Genomic DNA, 23,227 nt, shown 5'->3' on the forward strand with positions numbered 1-23,227 from the left:
TACAATGGTATAATATAGTAAAAAATGGAGTCAATGGGTGATAAAGGAAAGTACTGGGAGGAAGAGAAAGGAGAGGAAGGAGTCAAAATATTTCACATAAGAGTCAAGAAAAAGTTTTTTTTCAATGGAGTAGAATGGGGGAAGGAGAATGGGAATGAGTGAGCCTTCATTCTCATCAGAAATGGCTCAGAGAGGAAATAACAAACACACTTAATAGGGTATAAAAATCTATCTTGCCCTAGAGAAAAATGAGAAGGGATGGAATAAGGGGGAATGGGGGGAAGAAAGTGGGAATAGGTGATCAAAGACAGGGAAGATTGTGGGAGAGGGTACTTGGATACAACACACTTCTGAGCAGGGAAAGGGTGAAAGGAGACAGAAAAAATGAGAGTAGGGAGGAATAGAGTGGAGGAAAATACAGCTGGTAATAGCAACTATGGGAAAAATACTGAAGCAACTACTTATGATAAAGGCAACTCATCCCAGAGACAGAGTGATTGGAATCTGAACACAGACTGAAGCACATTTTTTTTTTCTCTCTCACTATTCTTGAAGTTTCTCATTTCTTAGTGGGGGAGAGGGGTTTATGTTTACTCTCATAACAAGATTGTTGTAATAATATAAAATAAATAAACCAAAAAATCATAATCAAGAAATAAGAAAAAAAGACAACATGAGCAGGCAGATTTCATAAATACTTAGAAAGACTTAAATGAACTGATACAAAGTGAACTGAGCAGAACCAGTGTATACAATAAATGCAATGTTGAAACAACAGCAACAACAATCAACTGTGAAAGACTTGAATGCTGTGGTCAATACAATGTTTCATAAAAATTCCAAAGGACACATAATGAAAGAAGCTATTTAACTCCAGAAAAAGAACTGATAAGACTCTTATTGGAGATCAAAGAATATTTTTTCACTTTATTTTTCTTGCCTTTTATTTGCCTAACATGGTTAATATGAAACCGTTTTATATGACTTAATATGCATAATGGGTACTGCCCTCTCAATGGGTTCGGAAGAGGATTAAGTGAGGGAAAGAATTTGGAACTAAAAATATTTTAAAATAAAAATGAAATAACTTTTTTAATTTTTAAAAAAGATTATAGATAAATGAAAATATAAAAGGCAAAAGAACTTCCTCCCAATTATAGTTGTTGTAAAAAGGGCTTTATAATGATAGTAATTATTTCATTTCATTATAACTATGTAAGTAGAAACTTGTTGATCGCTTTGGGTTCTAGACAGAAGAGGCAATGCCTATCTTTAACTTCAACTAATCTTTCTTTTAGGCTTTTATGATCTGAAATGTTAAAAATTAAAAAGATCAAATATGTGTGTATTTATGAAAAGCATTTATTAAGTGTCTATAGTATGAGAAGCAACATACAATAGACTTGGAATTGGCTTTGAAATAATGAAAAATTGAAATCAGTTCATGACCTTTTTTTTATTTAAGGCAATGGGGTTAAGTGACTTGCCCAAGGTCACACAGCTAGGCAATTATTAAGTGCCTGAGTCTGGATTTGAACTCAGGTACCTTCAGGGCTGGTGCTCTATCCACTGTGCCACCTAGCTTCCCCCTGATCCTGTATTCTTGATATAAACCCAACTTGGTAATAGTGCAAAATTTTTCTAGCATGATATTGTTGGCTACTTAATAATATATTATTTTTAAAAAGTAGTTATTTGCACCAATGTTAATTGGAAGTATTGGTATAATTTTCATTTGCTACTTTGTCTGCTTGTTCAGTTATCAATACCATGTCAACATTGTAGGAAGAAAATGGAATGTTATTTTCTTATTTGCAAATTCTGTTATATTGGAATTGTTCTTTGAATGTTTCATATAATTCACTTGAAAATCCAAATGGTCCAGGATTTTTTTTTTTAAATTTGAGAGTTTGGGGGCAGTTAGGTGGCGTAGTAGATAAAGCACTGGCCCTGGAGTCAGGAGTACCTGGGTTCAAATCTGGCCTCAGACACTTAATAATTATCTGTGTGGCCTTGGAAAAGCCACTTAACCCATTTGCCTTGCAAAAAAAAAACCCCTAAAATAAACAAACAAAAAATTTGAGTTTATTTAGAGCTTTTTTTCTAAAAATGGGTTAATCTATTTCTTCATTTGTTGAATTTGCATTTTATAGTGTTTTTGAGTATTCATATATTCCTTCTAAATGACCAGTCTTGTCAGAATATAATTGGGAAGTTTTTAATTTCTTTTATTTCCTCTTCAATTATTATAAATTTTCCTCTTCTCATTTTTGATACATAGTTGTCTGCAGCTTGTCTTCCCCATTAGATACTGAGTTCATTAAAGGCAGGGATTGTCTTTTACCTTTCTTTGAATTCGTAGCATTTAATACAGTGTACATAATAGCAGCTTAATAAAGGGTAATTGACTTCCATTTCACTATGATCATACTACACAGTGATGTGGCTCTGAATTACAACTCAAGCACCAAACTACCTTGTAAAAGAAAAATGGTAAAAATATACCACATCATCTTGATACTACCCCAAAAAAATATTCAGTGCAATGCTTCAAAGGTGGAAGATAGCTGGAAAAGAATGGAGAGTTCTTGGTGAAAAGAAGTGTTCACTGTTAATTAAAATCATTTTTATCAGATACTTTTACATCAGCTTCCCTTTAGCAGACATGATCACTTTGAACATTGCAGCCTGTTGCCGGACTCAAGTCACATATTTCCTTAGTATCTTCATCAAGCTCATGTACAGAATAAATTAAAGGAATTCTTGCTAACATTCCAGCAGATTGGCCAGGGGTGTGTGTGTGTGTGTGTGTGTGTGTGTGTGATATGTATTTTCTTTATTTTAGTCTTAATTTTGCAGATGTTTTTCTATGAAATACATTTTTAAGCCAAGTTCATGTGTGATTTGAAAAATCACAGAAAAGGTACCAATGTAGTGTAATTAATAAAATGTCAACAAAAAAAAACGTGCTAAGTGCACAGGATTTACAGTGGACACTATTTTTATTTTTAAAGCATTGTGGGCCAGCCATGGTGGGGCAGGCTTATGATCTCAGCTGTCCAGGAAACTAAAATTGGCAGATCTCTAGCTCAGGTGTGTTGAGCTACAGTAAACCAAGCTGATTAGACAATACATTTGTCATTAATTTGGTGTTCCCAGGAGTGGAGTTTACCAGGGCACCTAAGTAAATAACTGGAGGTTGGAAATAGAGCAGGTCAAAAGTTTCAGGTTGGTAGTGAGATTGAGCAGAGTCCCTGTGATTACAGCCCAGGGGCAACCCAGTCCTTAAAAGATAAAACAAAACAAACAAAACAAAACTGAATTGCTAGGACAGGTGTTTTGTGAAAATTTATATTTTAAAAATAGGAATGAAGAAAAAGATGGCTTCTAAACTTAGGAAGACTTATACAAACTAATGCAGAGTGAACCAGAACAATTTATACTATAGTATCAACAGTGCCAAGAAATACATTCTGAAAGACTTCTACACTGATTCACACAAGTACAAACCGCAATTCTGAAAGACCAATGGTGAAGGACCACCTCTGACCCAAAGGTGTACCCAGGTAAAAAAGGAAAATAATCATAATGAAGTTAGTTTTTTATTCAATGAAGTCTGGTAAAAATTATCTATATGCCTACTTGTATAAAAACTGAGTGGCATTAGGCATGAAAATTCTACTTTTCATTGCTTTAAATTCATTCAATTTACCTGCTATCTACCTGAGCTAAGATAATAAGTAATAAATATTCATTACTGTCTAAAATCACCCTATAAAACTGAATTACCCTACTTGAGGATATATGAAGTCAATGATATTATTAGTCATCCAGTTTTATTGTTTGTCCTCTGTTCTCGAAGAAAACCATGACACCAGGGAGGTAATGCCATGACAAGAACATGAATTGGATTGGGGGGGTGGGGGGGTTCTGCAGCCTCACTTTCTCTTCCAGAGCCATTTTGCATCCAGTAGCCAGTTATGAATCAGAATGATGGAGATGGTCCTGAATTCAAGAAAATTTAGGTCACATGGCTAATATCTAGTAACTAAGAGTAGATTTGAACTTCTCTTCCTGACTTCAGGGCCAGTGCTTTATCCACCATGCCACCTAGCTACAATCCAAAGCAACAATACCTTTCTTCCAAAAACCTCAAAGCATTTTGTAGTAAAAGTGCTGCTATTATATAAATCAGTTTAAGAGGGCATTAAAAAAACTAATCTACAACTTTTGGAGGGACAGGAGGACACAGTGAGAAACTTCCTCTATCAGTGCAGATCAGCAACTATTCTAAAATTAATAGTCCTAAGAGATTTGTCAGATGTAGACTTAAACCCATGTCTTCTTGATGCAAAAAGTCACTACTGTTTCTCAAGCTAGAGAATATTAGAAAAAAAAATTTCAATGAAATATTTAGGGGCAGCTAGGTGGTGCAATGGATAGAACGCTGGTCCTGGAGTCAGGAGGACCTGAGTTCAAATCTGCACTCAAATGCCTAACTGTGTGACCTTGAGCAAGTCACTTAACCCCATTGCCTTGCAAAAAACAAAAAAAGAAATATTTTTTTCTTCCACTTCTTATAAACACCTCAATTCATAGGGCCTTTGTTTTTCAAACTTCATTTCCATTAACCCACTGTGTGATCTTAAGCTAGTCACTTTCCTTCTCTTCAAGTCTCAATGTCTTCATCTGTAAATGAAGATTATTTTCCAGCTCTAAATCTAAGAGCTTTCAATTGTTTTCTACTTTTACTCTTAAATTAGATTGTTCACCTTTCTTCCATTCAATAACTGACTTATCTTACCCAAAGCTGTACTAACCTTATCATAACATAAAAAGGAAGTTTAAAGATTCACATATATGTTAACATCATAGGTTTTTCCTCATTAAATATGGAATATTGCATGTTAAGTATTCCAGATGAAAACTCTTCAGATTCATATTCAGACATTGTGTAGAATCAAGCTCAATAACTCCCAGAATAAGTTACTTCCACCCCTAGGCTGCATATATGTTTACTCAAATGAGTAAGCTTTATTTTTTATTTTATGAGTTGTTTGGAATAAACAATCAAGTTTCTCATGACTTGATTGTTGCTAGAAGTACAGGATATAGAAAAATCTCAACTATCAAAGGCCATTGAATTCATCAGCCATTCATTTTTGTAGGATGCTATTTTTTGTAAGTATTTATTCCTTTTGCCATTTAATCTGTCAAGTTCCTGCTGCATTATTTTTCCATCTCATTTCATTCATGCTGGTTATATGAAAAGTGACTGGTATCCAGAATTATAAAAAGTATTTCTACTCTATCTGTCATTGTCATTGCTTCAGTCACATCCGACTCTTTGTTAACCCACTCTATTATACTGAGGTAAAGTCAAACTAATTATTCCATTCCTTTACACCCAGGCAATCAATTTACCTGCCTACCTGGCCTCTGGACCAAGATAGCTCTAGAGGAGAAAGTGAAGCTGGTAACTTTGCAATGCACCTCCTCCTCACTTAAATCCAATTCACTTGCATGTCATGGCATCACCTCTCTGACACCATGGTCTTCAAGAATGAAGGCCAAAACAACCAATTGAGCAAGTCAATTTACTTAGAGCCTAAGATAGCAGGTGATAAATAGTCATGGTTGCCTAAAACAAATTTTTGCTTAATTTTCTAGCCACAATTAGATTCTGTACACCTTAGTTCTAATCCAAACTCTGATATTCACTACACCTATATATCCTGCATAAAGATTTTTAGATTTTTAAAATTCTTTTTATTACATCTTTATTACTTGGGGTACAGAACTATCACTTTTTTGCTGTGAATGTTACTAAGTTAGCTAAAGCCTTTCTAGAGGGCTGCTAAAATTAGCTTAGACTCTCATGCATTTTTTTTTGCTCTTCAGTAGAAATCTTATGGCACGTAAATCCCTCCCACTCAACTAGCTCACCATAAGCTTTCCAAATGTAGTCTTTAAGTGGAAATCTCACAATTTTCTAACATCATAAACTGTTTTTTCTTTTCTTTGGGTAATATGTGAGATTCTGTCTCCTTTTTCTCTCTCTGATAAAATGAAAACTACATAAGACTCCTGAAAACTCTTACTGGGATTAAGTTATTTTTTTCCTGAGCTCTAAACCTATGCTTAAACTAGGTTTTGGGGCAGCTAGGTGGCACAGTGTTTAGATTGAGCACCTGGCCCTGGAGGACCTTTGTTTAAATCCAGCCTCAGACACTTAATAATTGGCTAGCTATGTGACCCCGGGCAAGTCACTTAACCCCCAATGCCTTCAAAAAATAAAAAAACAAAACAAAACAAAAAACCAAGTAGGTTTTAACCTCTGAGATCTCTGTGTGAAGACTGTGTCATTTGGAAGTAATTCTCACAAGAACTCAGTGGGAATGTTTTTCTTCATATCAGCAAGTACATTACTCCCCATGGGGGGGGGGGTGTCTCTCACTTTTTCTCATCTTTAAAGTTAAAGTGGCCATGGTCAACACAATGTCTGTTCATGATTTCAGAGGCCTCAGGATGAAACATATTCTCTTTTACAGGGAAGTTTTAGATTCTGAGTACAAAATGAAGCATATATATATTTGTGTGTAACAGTGAGAGAATTTGTTTTCCTTGACTACACATATTTGTTGAAATAAATAGTTTTCTTTTCTATGTGAGGCTATTGAGATAAAAGTGAGGCTGCAACAGAGGTGAAATTATGCATTTTCAAATGAACTCACTGTGTTTCTAATTTTACCTTGACAATTCTCATGAAGTTGCAGTAATCTGTAAATATCTATACTATAAAAACAAAACAATAATTCTTTTAAAAAAAAATGAAGTGTCTGGGGCAGCTAGATGGCACAGTGGATAGAGCACCCAACCCTGAAAGTTGGGAGGACCTGAGTTCAAATCCAGCCTCAGACACTTAATAATCACCTAGTTGTGTGACCTTGGAAAGTCACTTAACTTCACTACCTTGCAAAAATCTTTAAAAAAAAGGAAAAAAATACGGGCCAGATTAGAAAATATCCAATGACTTTTCCCACTTGAACAGTATTATATTAAAAAAAAAACCTTAGTTTTTAAAAAACATTTTATTATTGTTAGTCATAAGGCCTGAGGTAAACAAATCCAAGATACATGACAGGCTATTTAAAATAATTTTTGAAATGCAAATAAAGTAATTATGAAAAACTTTCCAGCTAAGTGAAAACTATTTAAATTACTAGGTATTTCATGCACTCTAAAATCCAAAAAGATTAAATCTAGAAGAGATTCTATTTTCTCCTTGTTTGAAGAGAAGAAAAGTTCTATTATTATTATTATTAAGAAAATGCTTCAAAATAAAGAACAAAGCTCATGGACTTTCACAACAATTTAAAGATTTCCAGATGGCTAAAAGAAGTCTAGAGTTCATCTTTAGGAGAATGATGCTGGTATTTAATATATAGATAAATACTTTCATTCTCCTGAGTTAAAACATGATAAATAGAAAGAATAGTTATTTGCTGAAAAAAAAAAAACCAAACAGAACAAGCCAGTATCTTCTACTACTAAAATCATGCTTCCAGTGCCTGTTGCACCTGGGTTGTACGTTGAACAAGACACATACTCCATAGATCAGATCCAAAGGTTTCTCTGACATTGGTCATACTATAACTAGATAATCAAAGATCATCAAGAATCCAGTCTTCTAGACTTTCAGCTGCTTAAACCATGGTTCCTGTCATTTTCAGAAGATGGTGAAGTAGGTGTTTCATTGAACTTGAGGCGTTTAGATTCTGGAGAACTGCAAGGAGTGTCTTCAGGTATCTCTAAATCATTGAGAAGCATAAAATGTGTAGTTACAAAAAGTCCAATGGAATATAAACTCCATGAGGAACTAAAGACTATTTAATTTTTGTACGAAGCTTTGCACATAATAGGTGCTTAATAAATTATCTATTGAGAAGAAACTAAGGACAACTAAAAGTTAGAGGTAACTTTAACAAGAACAAATTCAATATCAGCAAGAGAATGAATTGTGTGGATAAATTCCATCTTGATAAAAGTGGCAAATAAAGAACTAATCTTAATAAATATGGACTCTACCTCATCTGCAAATAAGAGCTCTAAGGAACTGGGAAAGCAAGTCAGTCTCTGGGATAAGTCCAAGCATAATCTCTGCTGAGTTATTAATAGGTAACTAGTAAGTAGTAACCTGTATGACAATTTTAGGAAGTTAAACCTTTCATCACTAGAAGACCTGATAAAACTAAAAAGAAATATTAACTTTCAACACAATGGAATTAAAATTATCTCTGGTTTAGTTAAACAACTAAAATGTACTTACCAGGCTGACATACTTCTATAGATGGGCTAGAAATTGTGTTGCCTTGTGGAGTACATGTCTGAGCATCTGTCTTTAAGGCCATTAAATTTATTCTCCTAGATTAAAGAAAAATAAAATGATAGGGAACATGGTTGAAAATGATGCCATCCAATGATGGCATTCATTCTGAGTCATTCATGTCTGATAATAAATTCTTTTTTTCATTATTTTTAGGAAACAGCATGGTTATTTAATCATTTTAAAAAAGCAGATAATGCAGTAAGATATGTTGAAATTTTCAGCTGAGAATTATGCAAATATTCTTAAAATGATATAAAGAGTTGGGGAGAAGAGTACAACCTGGAATAGAAGTTTACTAGGTGATGGGGAAATTGGCTGAACCTGTCTATAATAAAAGCTTATAAATTCCTAGTTTGCCTTAATAACTTCATTCTTTAAAAATGAAGAAAGTAGGGGCAGCTAGGTGGCATAGTGGATAAAGCACTGGCCCTGGAGTCAGGAGTACCTGGGTTCAAATCTGGTCTCAGACACTTAATAATTACCTAGCTGTGTGGCCTTGGGCAAGCCACTTAACCCTGTTTGCCTTACAAGAAACAATGGAGAAAGTAGTGATGAGAACTGGCCCCAGTTGTGACAAAGTAGTAGAAACTGGGGGAAATTTATGAATCTGAGAGCACTCCAACTTAGGATTTGTGAAAGAAGGAACATGAACCCTTTGTGATCTAGTTCTAACAATTTATCTATGACATATAGAGGTAAAATGAAGATTTTAAAGGATACAGAAAAAAGTAAGAAGAATCTTATTACTTAAAATTCTATTGGGGGGAAGTTAGGTGGCATAGTGGATAGAGCATTGGCCCTGGAGTCAGGAGGACCCGAGTTCAAATCCAACCTCAGACACTTAATAACTGCCTAGTTGTATGACCTTGGGCAAGTCAGTTAATCCCATTGCCTTAAGTACAAACTAAGAAGTTCTGTCTTTTTTACATTACCAGCATCTCAATTAAGCAAAGTAGTGGTCTATTCCTTTAGGGGGAATAAAAAGTCAGTTTTTCATGCCAACTTGAAGGGCTCTTTATAATGTGCCAGGAAGCTGTCCTTAGCCCTTTATTCAATACTGATTTACATGAAGGAGTAAATGGTACCATCAAATCTGAAGCTGCTACAAATCTGGGAGAGATATAATCACCTGATGTATGACCAAGAAGGTCCTACAAAGATCTCAGTAGATCAAAAAAACATGCAGAAGGACAGTTTGTGTAAAAACAAAACCAAACCATACCCTGGGGGTTTTGGTGAAATGCAAGCTTACTACAAATCAATGAATTAATGCAATCTTAGGCTACATCAAAAGCGAGACAAAATATATGGAACACAAGAGGGCGCTATAGTCTTGCTATATGTTCCCCTTGTTAGGCCATATCTCTAGAATTTTGTTCAGTTTTAGCCATCACACTTTAAGTGGCATACTTATTAATAAACTAAAAAGAATTCTGAGGCAGAATAAAAATAAACAGGGTGCTTTGGGACCAAGCTATCCAAAAATCAACTGAAGGGACTGAGGATTTTCAAGCTGGAGAAAGATTAGTGTTGCTTTGATGAGTCCCACTTTGTTGAAACTAGGAGCTATGAATGGGAGCAGCTGAAAAAAAAAAAAAAGGCAGACCAGGCTCAAATCTCTTCCCAATCAGATAGCCACAAGTGAATGGAGTTGCCTTAGGAGGCAGTGCTCCCATGAGAGACCTTTCTGCCAGGCACATTGGCTACACAGCTATAATTCATGGGCAGCTGAATGCACTTGGTACATAGGGCTAGTTGTCACAGATAAATTGTTAGAACTAGAGCACAAAGCACTGACATCTCCTAAAACATTGAAACATCTTCATTACAAAAACCTAACTTTTTTTAGCAGTATTTATTATCATTTTTGCTGGCATGTATCTTCTCCACCTCTCTCCCTGATGTTTTATAATTACAATTTTCTGGATTGGCTTGAGTTTTTCTTACCGGGGAGTTGTCTTACTCCAGGCTTGTAAGGTATTCAGAGTAATCCTCCGGGGTTGGCTCGACTTCAAGTTCTGACTACACGTCTGTGGAGTTTTCTTCTCTTCAGAGGGCAGATTCAGGGAGCTTCTGTTTCCAAGAGGACTCAATGGCAAGTCCTTGCTCCCTGTCAGAGACGGGGACTGCCTTGTTTGAAGGGGTGTGGCAGCATTGTTTGAATCTGAGTTTCTGCTAGTAGGGGTTCCTTCTACTGACCTCGGGCTTGGGGATATCACCCGGGATATCGAATTCTTGGCTTTCTTCTCTGCTGTACTAGGAGTTCTAATGTTTAAAATAGGTTTCTCCTTTAAAGGCACTCCAAGTTCATCCTTCTCAAATGTCACAAAGGAGCAATACCCATCAGTAGAAGAAATGGCTAGGAAAGCCCCATCGCTTGACCTTTTTTTCCAAAGAAGGGAAGAAATTAAATAAGTGTTTAGTGGAACTTGCTGCTCTACTTGCTGAGAAAAGAAGTTGAAAATAAACTTAAAAGCCAAGATACTGCCAAATTTATTTACCAAGGGTAAATCTAAACCCTACAAAATTTGCCTTATGTTTTCAGATTTCACCTAGATAAATAAATGAATAATCTGGAAAATCATGGTTAAATCTTGAAGAAAGATCTAAATGTGTTCATTTTTATTTTAAAGGATTGATTAATCAAAATTAAATTTTAGATGAAAAAAGGACTTTCAACTACAAGAATTAAGTTCTAATCCTGTATCACCTTGGATAATTCATTTCACCTCTTTATGCCCAAATCTTTTTATCAGGGAAGATGGAGATAATATTTGCTTGTACTATCTAAGTCATGCTGTGAAGAAAGTACTCTGTAAATCTCAATGTGTTAGAAAGATAATTATTATTTGGAGTATGATTTTATTTAGTTTATCTGTACATTTCCTTCTATGGCAATAGGTCTCAAACTATAGCAAACTATATAGTAGCTTCCTATTAAAATTAAGATCCTTAAAAAAAAAATCAGAGTGAAGAGTAGCTAGATGACACAGTGGTTAGAGCCCCCTTCCTGGAGTCAGGAGGAAACGAGTTCAAATCTGGCCTCAGATACTTGATAATTACCTAGCTGTGTGACCTTGGGCAAATTACTTTTTACCTTCCAAAATAAAAAAATAAGAATGAATAGGGAAAAGAAGACATTCTTGTACCCAAGAACTTCTCCCAGTACAAAAATAATAACTATGATAATAATAAATATTTATGTAACACTTTGAAGTTTACAAAACGCTTTACATATGTCATCTCATTTGATCTTATAGTATAGGATATCCCAAAAATCTTAGAGCAGTTTTAAGCTTTAGTAGAATTTAAATTTAACAAATAACTTAAATTTAATAGCTTACATATAATAACATTAAATAGAAATAGTCTAAATAGTTTTAATAGCTTAAAGTTGCACTAAGATTTTGGGGACACTCTTTATGTTGACTATATGTCAACCTTCATCATTGATCAAAGGAGACAAAAAAGATCAGGTAGGGAAACACAGAAAACACATGTTACTACCTTAGCATATGACTTATCTCCTCTGCGGAGTCTCTTTAATCTAGTCCACTAACTTCTGGAAACAGAAGTGGTTGATGTCTTGGGTAACCCCCAGGGCAGTGGGAAATAGGATAAAACATTTTGCTAAAAAACAGATATATTTCCATCAATACTATATCTTGAGGGTAAGAAAATAGAGAGAGAAACAAACCTAAGAGTTAAAAAGTCCCCTTCCCTCCACTAACTCACCATGAAATATCACTCAGGGTATGATAATGTATGTTGGACACATAACCAAAAGGAAAGGATTGCTGAGTGTCATAGAAAAGCACAGAATCTTCGGAAGCCACGGCAAATACCAACCGGTAGGGTAGATCAATTAGTTCCAGTCCTGATTCCTGTGATGTTTTATCTAAAGCAGAAAAAAAAAAGTCATGAAAAAAGGAAATGATAGGCAAGTTGCCAAAACAGAAACCTCAACCCAGGAGTTTCATTTAGGAGAAGTTGACTGAAAGTTGGTTTTGAGTATTTTAATTACTAATATAGATATTCAAGCATTTTTGATCTTTGGTGAGTCAGGTAATGACATGAAGAAATTGTAATAACTTGGATAGAACTTGCTTGAAGTAGAAAAATGAGATTAAGGAACAATCAATCAATAAGTAAATGCTTAAGCACTTACTTTATATTAGACACTGTTGGGGACTGAGAGCACAATTACAAAATGGAACAACTGCTTCTCTCAGGAAGCTTACATTCGGGGTGACATTTTAGTGCTCAAAAGAATTATTTAACATTTATTCATATTGGTTCGAAGATGGATGAAAAATACCAAAACACTATTGCTGCAACTTTAGTAAAGCTAAAAGGAAACACGAATAAATCTCACGGATAAAAAATTTATACTTATTACATATGAAAAACCAAATAGTTCCCTTATCAAATATTTAGAACGGTAAACTGCAAAATAACTAGCCTAAAAAAACAGGTTCTAAGACTGTTCGCTGCATGGGAAGAATAGAAGAAGGAAAAGAGGTAGAAAAATGTGAAACTCAAAAACCCACAAATGGATGAGTGTTGAAAACAACCTCTGCATGTAATTGGAATAAAAGAAAAACTTAAAAATTAAAAATAAGTTCACAGAATTTGAAAATCATTCAATTCTGTCCTTCAGTCAACCCTAGAAACTCATCTTTCCTAATAACAAAAAGACATAGCCTCTTATTGTGATATGCCTCAGAGAGCTATTTCAACTCCCTTTGGTATACTACTTGTATTACCTACTGGCCTCAATTCAAAGTAGACTGGACAGCAGCGGACGGCAAGTGTTGCTTTTCCAGGGCATGGGAGATGAGCAATAGGCCTAAAGGAACCATCATAATTTTAGAAAAAAAGCAACAGTAACTGCATAAAAAGATTTTTAAATGCTTATCTATAAACCATACCTTTTAAGATTCTTCCTGGAGAAAACATAAGTTGTATTTGTTACATTTTCACCAGACTCAACACAACCAGCTATGAAGACAACACAACCAGAAGAAAAGATTATCAGAAAAAAATAAAATAAAACCTGCATTAATTAAACTACTTTAAAACAATAGCATTGACCTTTGTTTTCCACTAAAGACTGGCTTATGCTCTAGAACAAGATTCTTCAATTTGAGACTACATTTAAGACTGGGGGGATTGGGGGTAATGTGCAATTACTTTCTTTTCCCTTTAATGTTCTCCAACTTCAGCTTAGTATTCTTACTCCCTGATTCTCAGATTAATCTACTGACTCTTGAGGTAACCAATGCTGGTATAGGCAAGGAGCATATAGAGGGAACAACTGCCTCAAAAAGGCTTTCATGCTAATCTTGTTCCTAGTGCCCTGTTACTCAGACCCTTTAACTAGATCCATACCTCTTACTTCCTAGTCCTCTTTTCTTGGACTCTCTCCTCTTTAGGTTGTGTGACCTTACTTTCTTCTGGTTCTACTTCAACTGATCTGACTTCTTTCTTCTCAGTCTTGGTTGGAGCTGGAGGTCATGTCTGCTAATTGTGTGTATGCTCCCAATCTCTGTTCCTGGTCTCCTTCTCTTCCCTCACTATGCTTTCTGGTACATGGATCTCAGGGGCTCCCATGAATTCAATTATTTTTTCTATGTGATGAATTTCAGATCTAGTTATCCAGCACCAACTTCTCACCTCACATCTCTGACTACTAGGACATCTCAAACTGGGTATCCTGTAGATATCTTATACTCAAACATGTCCAAAACTGAACACTATTATCTTTTCAACTCTAAACCCTCACCTCTTCTAAACTTTGCTATTTTTGTAAAAGGTACCATGATCCTTCCAGTCACTTGAGCATTACAGTCTAAGTATAATACTTGACTCCTCACATTCACTCATGCTACACAATCTGTTATCTTCTCCACAGTAGTTCTAGTAAATGTTCCATTTTCTCTTCTTTGTTATAGCTACCAGCGTGCAGGCTCTGAATACCTCCTATATGGACTATTTCAACAGCCCTCTCATTAATCTCCTTGCTTCAAGTCTCTACCTATTTCAATCTACCCAACACTTAGCTGTCAAACTGATCTTCTTAAAATGAAGTTGTGACTATCATCTCCATTATTTAATAAACTCTAAAACCTCCCTATTACCTCTAGAATTGAATATAAAATCTTGTTTGGCTTTTAAAGTCTTTTGTAAACTGATCATCTCCTACATTTCTAGTCTTTTTGCTCTTAAGACTCTGATCCAGTGACCTTGGGTCTTGTAGTTCCTCACATAAGACTTGTCAAGTCTCAACAGCATTTTCATTCTCAGTCTCCCCATTTTTGCATACCTGGAATGCTTTCCTTCCTTGTCTCTGGTATCTAACTTGCCTGTCAAGACTCAACTTAAACCCTGCCCTCAAAGGGTGATACCCATCACTTCCCTACCCAGTGTCTTCCCTATAAGAACACCTCCAATTTATTCTTACATGTACATCATTATTTACATATTAATTCACCCTACTCATCCATTAGAATGTGAGATCAACGAAAGTAGGGACTATTTTTTGTCTTCTTTTGTATCCCCACTCAGTGCTCAGCACAGTGCCTTTCTTGACTTGTCTTACATGGGTTCCAGATCCTTCGGCTTTCTCCTATTTTAGTTTGTGGGATGCTGAAAAGAATACTAGACTGGAATTCAGAAAATTGAGTTCAAGTCTTAAGTTCTGCCACCAAAATCTTACGTGGTTAACTTCTAGATGTCACTTTCCCCACCTCTGTAAAAGGGGGAGATGTAGGATGCAATGATCATTAGGGTTCCTCAGCTCTGACCTGCTAGGATTCCACACCATGATTCTGTAATAGTCTCAACTCTGAATCTTGTAGGCATAGACCTGGAGAACCTGCCTGCTCCATTCGCCTACAATCACTAGAACTGCCTTGCTCTGGGAAAGACAATATGCCTTTTATATTATACAGAAATGTACCAGAAACCAGGACTGAGAACAAGAAGCCCTTGTAGCTGCTCTAGATAGCTATATAATCTATATCTATATACATATATCAATGCACTAATCAGTTTATAACTTTTTCCCAAATTTTTCTGATTTTGTTCATATTACTGCATCAGGTCTCTCAAACTCTCTTCTCACAGGTAACTATTTGTACCTCTCAAAAGAAAAATAACTTCCAGTTCTCTTAACACACAGATTCTTAAAGGGGTGTGTGTGTGTGTGTATAGAATATAAAAATGTAAATAGATAAGTTAATATTCTTTTTTTATTACCTGGTGTGAGCAGCAAAGATCCATCAGGAGTAAAACTCAGTCTCCGAAAGAATGACTTCATGCTATCATCATGAAACATTCGATAACTTCTTGCCTATAACACAAAGAAAATTCAAAATAGTACTACAATCTTAATTACTAGTATTACAGTCTTACTATTCCTATTTCAATTACGTAACCTTTATATATGGCTTTGTTCTTCCTCCTGAATTTTTCTAGAGCATTCTACAAATCAAATTCAACTTCGTAAACATTTATTAAACACCCACTGGATGCAGAGATCTAGTCTTTGCATGCAACTCAAATTATATAGCAATAAAGCACTCCTCTCCAGGGAACTGTGTAAGGTAGGCAGTATAATTATTTTTATTTCCATTCCATACATGAAAAAACTAAAGTTCTTTCAGGATAAGTGACTTCCCATAGTCAAACAACTTAGTAATTGACAATGACCAGACATAACTCGTCATCTGATTCCAAATCCATTGTTCTTACTATTACAGCATATTTCCTCTATCTGTACCATAATAAATAATGTTTTTGATAATGTGTGTATTGGAAATTAGGAAGTCTCTAAAGAGAATTACATTTCCCAATTGACAAATGATAAAAAGAATAGGCAATTTTCAAAAGAAGAAATTCAGGCTATTAATAGTTCCATGGGGGAAAAAAGCATTCTCTAATTCACTAATACTTAAGAAAAATTAAAATTAAAGCTAACTCTTTAAGTTCTACATACATCAGAATGGCAAAATATGCAAAAAAAGAAAATTACAAATAGAGTAGCTTTGAGAAAACAAACACATTAAGGCACCACTGGCAAAGCCATAATTTGATATATCCACTCTTACCCACCTACTTTTGGGAATGTGCCTAAAAAGTTACTTGACTACACATATTTTTAAACCAGGAACATTAATGCACCATTGGTAGATATGTAAACTGGGACAAGCACTCTGGAAAGCAATTTAGAATTATGGCCCCAAAGTTACTAAACTATTAATACATGTTGATCCAGCGATATCAGTTACCAGCTTAATATTCCTAAAAAAAATTCAAAGAAAGAGAAAGCAGCTCTATATGTACCAAAATTATTTATAATGGCAATTTTTTATAATGTCAAAGAATTGGAAAGTAAGAGAGATACCCATTATTTGGGTTACGGATGAATAAATTACAGTATATGAATATAGTAGAATACTCTTGACCTGTGAGAAGAGAATTTGAGAGACACCTGATGTGGTAATAGGAATAAAATCAGAATAATTTGGAAAAAGTTAAGAAGAGATTACTGCATTGAACAAACATGATTTAGAGGAATAAGGAATACCACTCATCTCCAAGTAGAAATATAATAATCTAAAATCTTACTATCTAATGGAAGAGACAACATGCAAGGAACTACGCCCTAATAATATATACACAGGATAAATTGGAGATAATCATAGAAGGAAGACAGTGACATTAAGGAGGACCAGGAAAGATTTCATTCAGAAGGTAAGAGGTTAACTGAGATCTGAAGGAAGTTAGCAAGTCAGGAGGGAGAAATGAAGAGTAAGAAAGGACTAGACATGAAGGACACCCAAAGAAAATGTCTACAGTTGGGAGATGGAGCACCATGTATAAGGAGAAACAATTGTAGGAGACAGGGACACTGGAACAGTATGAATCCGCATACCAGAGCAGCTAAGGATATAATTACCACTTTTGGGACAAGGGCTTCTTGTCCTTGGTACTGGTTTCTGGTACATCTCTTTGTGTAATACAGAAGAGCTGAGAGGCACATTTACTTTCCCAGAGCAAGGCAGTTGTGGTGATTGTAAGGAAATGAAGCACGGTCAATTAGATCAGAGTCCATGGAGGGGAGTAAGGTGTAAGAAGACTGGAAAGGGTAGGAAAGGGCTAGGTTGTGAAAAGTTTTAAAAGTCAAACACAGGAATTTTTAATTTGCTCCTGAAGATAATGAAGCAGTTATTATTGTTTATTGGAGGAGTGGGGTATAGGGTGGAATGTGTATGACAGGGATAGACTCTATGCTATAGGAAGATCAATTGTTAGCTATTAGGAAGACAAACTAAAATGAAGAACAACCAAAAGTCTTTTTACAGCATATTTCCTCTATCTGTACCAAGAATCTAAGGGTAAGGGGAGAGTCTATATCAGCTGATGGCAATGTCAGAGGAGAGAAGAGGGTATATATGAGAGATACTGTCAATGAAGAATCAACAGGACCTGACTAAAGAGTGAATATGGGACATGATAAGAATAAAGAGGGCTAAGATGATACATAGGGAGGGGATGATGTTGTTCTGAACAATAAAAGAGAATTTAGGAAGAGGGGAAAGTCTGGGAATAAAGATATTAAGCTCAGTTTTGGACATGTCAATATGTCTCCTGTGATTTTCCTAAAGCAAAAGTCCAACCTACTTCTGCCATACTCAATAAACTCCAGTGACTCCCTATCACTTTCTTTTTAGGGTTTTTTATTTTTTAGATTTTTGCAAGGCAAATGGGGTTAAGTGGCTTGCCTAAGGCCACACAGCTAGGTAATTAAGTATCTGAGACCAGATTTGAACCCAGGTACTCCTGACTCCAAGGCCAGTGCTCTATCCACTGTGCCACCTAGCCACCCTCCCTATCATTTTCAAGATCAAATACAAAATGTTCTGTCTGGTGTACAAAGTCCTTCATTATCCAGCATTCTCCCACCTTTCCAGTCTTCTCACATCTTACTCCCTGACATGTACTTTTCAACTTAATGACCCTGGCCTCCTGGTTGTTCCATGTACAAGACCCAAGTGTGAACATTTTCTCTATACCCCATTCCTGAAAGGCTCTCTTCTTTCTTCTTCTCTGCCTTCTAGCTTTCCTACCTTCCTTTAAGTCCCAAAGAAAATTTTACCTTCTATAGGAAGGTTTTCTCAACTCCCCTCTTAATTCTAATGCTTTCTCAGAATGTCAGAAAAGCCTGGAAGGGGGGGTGGCTAGGTGGCACAGTGGATAGAGCACCGGCCCTGGAGTCAGGAGTACCTGGGTTCAAATCTGACCTCAGACACTTAATAATTACCTAGCTGTGTGGCCTTCAGCAAGCCACTTAACCCCATTGCCTAAAAAAAAAAAGCAAAAAAAAAAAAAAGCCTGGAAAGACTTGTAGGAATTGATGCAGAGTGAAGTAAGCAGAATCTGAAGAACATTATACAAATTAACAACAACATGGGGCTATAATCAACCATAACAGACCTGTTCATTTTAGCAGTACAATAATCAAAGACAATTGTAAGGGTCTTGCGATGGAAAATACCATCTATATCCAGAGAAGGAATTGTGGAGTTTAAATGAAGACTAAAGCTTATTATCTTCAATTTTTAAAAGTTGCCTTATATATTATGTAATTTTGTTTTCTGTTTTCTTTCTTCCTTTTGAATCTGATTCTTCCTTACAACATTTTTCATTTCTTTCTTTTTTTATTTGTCAATTTTATTTATTTAAGGCAATAGGGTTAAGAGTGTTTTGCCCAAGGCAATTTACAGATGAGATCAAAGCAATCCATAGTCATATGAAAAACTGCTCTAAATCATTACTTATTAGAGAAATGCAAATTAAAGCTTCTCTGAGGTACCACCTCACACCTCTCAGACTGGCCAATATGACCAGAAAGGATAATGATCACTGTTGGAAGGGTTGTGGGAAATCTGGGACACTATTACATTGTTGCTGGAGCTGTGAACTCATCGAGAAATTTGGAACTTCGCCCAAAGGGCAACAAAAATGTGCATACCCTTTGATCCAGCAATACCACCACTGGGTCTATACCCTGAAGAGATGATGAAAAGGGTAAAAACATCATTTGTACAAAAATATTCATAGCAACCCTACTTGTGATGGGAAAGAAGTAAATGTCCTTGTGGTATATGTATGTCATGGAACACTATTGTTCTATTAGAAACCAGGCAGGATGGGAATTCAGGGAAGCCTGGAAGGATATGCATGAATTGATGCTGAGTGAGATGAGCAGAACCAGAAGAACATTGTACACCCTAACAGCAACATGAGGGTGATGATCAACCCTAATGGACTTGCTCATTCTATCAGTGCAGCAGTCAGGGACATTTTGAGACTGCAATGAAGAATACCATCTGTATCCAGAGAAAGAACTGTGGAGTTTGAACTGATATGTTATTGTCTGATCTTGCTATCTCTTATACTTTATGTTTCTTCCTTAAGGATATGATTTCTCTCTCATCACATTCAATTTGGATCAATGTAAACCAAATATAAACAATATAACAATAAACAATATAAAGACAGGCAAATTGCCTTCTATGGGGAGTGGGGGGAGGGAAGTAAAATTAGGGGAAAAATTGTAAAACTCAAAAATAAAATCTTTTTTAAAATAAAAAAAGGGGGCAGAGCCAAGATGGCGACAAGAGAGGATCATGTCTTAGGTGCTCTCTCATAAAACTTCTAAACTAAGGACTCTAACTAAATTTTCGAGAGACAGAACCCACTGAGGGACCCAGTGTGCCAGTTCTCCTACTCAAGGTAACCTGGAAAAGAGCAGAAAGGCTCTGTTCCCCGGGGTTGGAGGGGTGGCCGCCACAGGGGTGGACCCTCAGAGCAAAACAATTTCAGCCTCCCGGACACAGCCCCAGGATGCTGGGAGTGCTTCACAGCAGCGGGGGGGTTTACTGACTTACGCCCCAGGGAGTACTGGGCACAACTTGGGGGAACCCCAGGGGGACCTCTGCCAGAGTGAGCAAGTGAAGCCCAGCCCTCAGGGCACACAGCAAGCAGCATGGCCTTGGCAGTCCAGATCCAGGAAACAGAAGCAGGTGGAGACAGTAAGCAGGAGCCCCCAGGGCATGAGCCCATTGAACCCAGGGAGGGGAGTGAAGAGACTGTCCAGCTCTGTCCCTGGAACAGGACTCTGACCACATTCAGATCCTGATCACAGTCTAGCCCCCCCCCCCCCACCTCAGCCATGTGGCAGAGGGGGGCGCTTATGGTCATTCACAGACTAGGAGGGAGGACAGAGCCTCACACACTGAGACCCTTGTGAGAGTGTCCCAAAAAGCTCAGGAAGCAACCCAAAAACAGGCTCAAGCTGGGAAAATGAGTAAGCAGAGAAAAAAAACAGGAACACCACTGAGAAATATTTTGCCTGTGAGCCCAAGAAGGATCAAAATACTCAGTCTGAAGATGAGGAAGCACAAGCTCCTACATCTAAAGACTCCAAGAAAAAACAGAAATTGGGCTCAGGCTATGACAGAACTCAAAAAAGACTTTGAAAATCAAATGAGGGAGTCAGAAGAAAAACTGGTAAAAGAAATGAGAGAGATGCAGGAAAAACATGAAAATGAAGTCAGTAGCCTAGTCAAGGAAATCCAAAAAAAATGCTGAAGAAAATAGCATGCTAAAAACCAGCTTAGGTCAAATGGATAAAACAGTTCAAAAAGTTATTGAGGAGAAGAATGCTTTAAAAAGCAGAATTGGCCAGATGGAAAAAAAGAGATAAGAAAGTTCTCTGAGGAAAACAAATCCTTCAGACAAAGAATAAAACTCAGGGAGATTGCTGAATTTACAAGAAATCAGGACTCAATACTTCAAAACCAAAAGAATGAAAAATTAGAAAAGAGCCTTGACATCATTTTCAAAGAATTATTACAGGAAAATTGCCCTGATATCCTAGAAGCAGAGGGCAAAATAGAAATGGGAGAGAATCCACTGATCCCCCTGAGAAAGAGTCCCCAAAAAAACAACCCCCAGGAATATTATAGCCAAGTTCCAGAATTCCCAAATCAAAGAGAAAATATTACAAGCAGCCAGAAGGACACAATTCAAATACCATGGAACTGCAACCAGGATCTCACAGGACTTAGCAGCAACTACATTAAAAGCTTGTAGGGCTTGGAATATAATATTCCAGAAGGCAAAAGAGCTTAGAATGCACCTGAGAATGAACTACCCAGCAAAACTGAATGTCCTCTTCCAGGGAAAAAGATGGACTTTCAATGAACCAGGGAAATTTCAAATGTTCCTGTTGGAATGGCCAGAGATGAACAGAAGGTTTGATCTTCAAATACAGGACTCAGGTGAAGCATAAAGATTGGAGGAGAAGGGGAAAATATGAGGGACTTAATGATGATGAACTGCATGTATTTCTGTATAGAAAAATGACACTGATAATACTCATACGAACCTTCTCAGTTAATAGAACAGGTAGGAGATTTGATAGATAAAGCACAGGAGAAAGCTGAATTTGAAGATAAAATATGGTGTAAAAAATGGAGTCAATAGAAAAAAGGGAAATGGAATGGGAGAAAGAAAAAGGAGAAGAGGAATAGGCCAAGATATTTCATATAATAAGATTTTTCTTTATTCCAATGAGCTATTGCAATGATATAGAAGGGGGGGAAGGCGAGGGGGAATGAGGGAATCTTTGCTCTCATCAGAGGTGACTAGGAGAGGAAACAGCATATATACTCAATGGGGTATAGACATCTGGAGTAAGAAGAAGACAAGGGGGACATGGGGAAGGGGTAAGGATGTGAATGAAGGAGGAGAGGATGGACCATGGGGGCAGAGTGGTCAAATATAACACATTTTCTTTTTTACTTCTTGCAAGGGACTGGGATTGGATGGTCTGTCCAGGACCATAGGGCCAGGTGGATGCTGGGCCTAAGGGGTGGTATTGGGGCTCGGGGCCTCTTGGCCCACTCAGCTACCCTACAGCAGAGACAGAGTGAAAGGAGAGAGAAAATATAGTACATAGTGGAGAAATACAAAAGGAGGGAGCTGTGATCAAGCAATGGCAATGGTGGAAAAATATGGAAGTAACTTTTGCCATGGACTTATCACAAAGAATGCAATCCACCCACGACAGAGCTGGTGGTGTTAGAACACAGACTGAAGCACATTTATTATTATTATTATTATTATTATTTGGGGGGGGGGGGTTGCAGGGAAAATGGGTCTGGGTGGCCTGCCTGGGGCCACACAGCTGGGTGATTGTTGGGTGTCTGAGGCCAGATTTGGACCCAGGTACTCCTGGCTCATGGGCCAGTTCTGTCTGCCACCCAGCCACCCCTACTATTATTACTATTTTATTTTATGTCTTTTTTTTTCTTTTTTGGTTTTTGCAGGGCAGTGGGGTTGGGGTGGCTTGCATGTCACACAGCTGGGTGATTGTTGGGTGTACGGGGCCAGATATGGGCTCGGGTGCTCCTGGCTCCAGGGCTGGTACTCCGTCCACTGCACCACCTGGCCATACCTACAATTATTTTTTTTAATTCTAATTTTAATTTTTTCTCTCCCCTTTACTTTATCGTTCAAGCAAGTCTATTTTTTGGGGGAGGGGGTATTTTGTTTACTCTTAAACAAGAATATTTTATTAATGTATAAAAAACCATTATTTGTACAAAATGAGAATAAATAAATTAAGTGTCTGAGTCCACATTTGAACTCAGGTCCTCCTGACTTCAGGGCTAGTGCTCTATTCACTGTGCCACCTAGCTGCTCCCAACATATTCAATTTCAATCTATGTTTACCAAGATTACAAATGTAAAGCTGATATAGGA

At 36.8% G+C, this 23,227-nt stretch overlaps 1 protein-coding gene across 1 annotated transcript in view; it reads right to left on the bottom strand.

The window, feature by feature from the left end:
* Positions 1-7,508: 7,508 nt before the first annotated feature.
* Positions 7,509-23,227, bottom strand: part of CHAF1B (chromatin assembly factor 1 subunit B) — a 31,144-nt gene continuing 15,425 nt past the window's right edge. The window contains exons 7-13 of the mRNA XM_074213939.1: positions 15,650-15,743; positions 13,321-13,390; positions 13,156-13,238; positions 12,125-12,287; positions 10,337-10,771; positions 8,330-8,424; positions 7,509-7,811 (exon numbers count right to left, since the gene is read on the bottom strand). Of these exons, the coding sequence (XP_074070040.1) occupies positions 7,699-7,811; positions 8,330-8,424; positions 10,337-10,771; positions 12,125-12,287; positions 13,156-13,238; positions 13,321-13,390; positions 15,650-15,743 (1,053 nt within the window). The 3' untranslated portion in view covers positions 7,509-7,698. The remainder of the gene's footprint in view (positions 7,812-8,329; positions 8,425-10,336; positions 10,772-12,124; positions 12,288-13,155; positions 13,239-13,320; positions 13,391-15,649; positions 15,744-23,227) is intronic.

Source organism: Macrotis lagotis, chromosome 1 (assembly GCF_037893015.1).
Source record: "Macrotis lagotis isolate mMagLag1 chromosome 1, bilby.v1.9.chrom.fasta, whole genome shotgun sequence".
Lineage (NCBI taxonomy): Eukaryota > Metazoa > Chordata > Mammalia > Peramelemorphia > Peramelidae > Macrotis > Macrotis lagotis.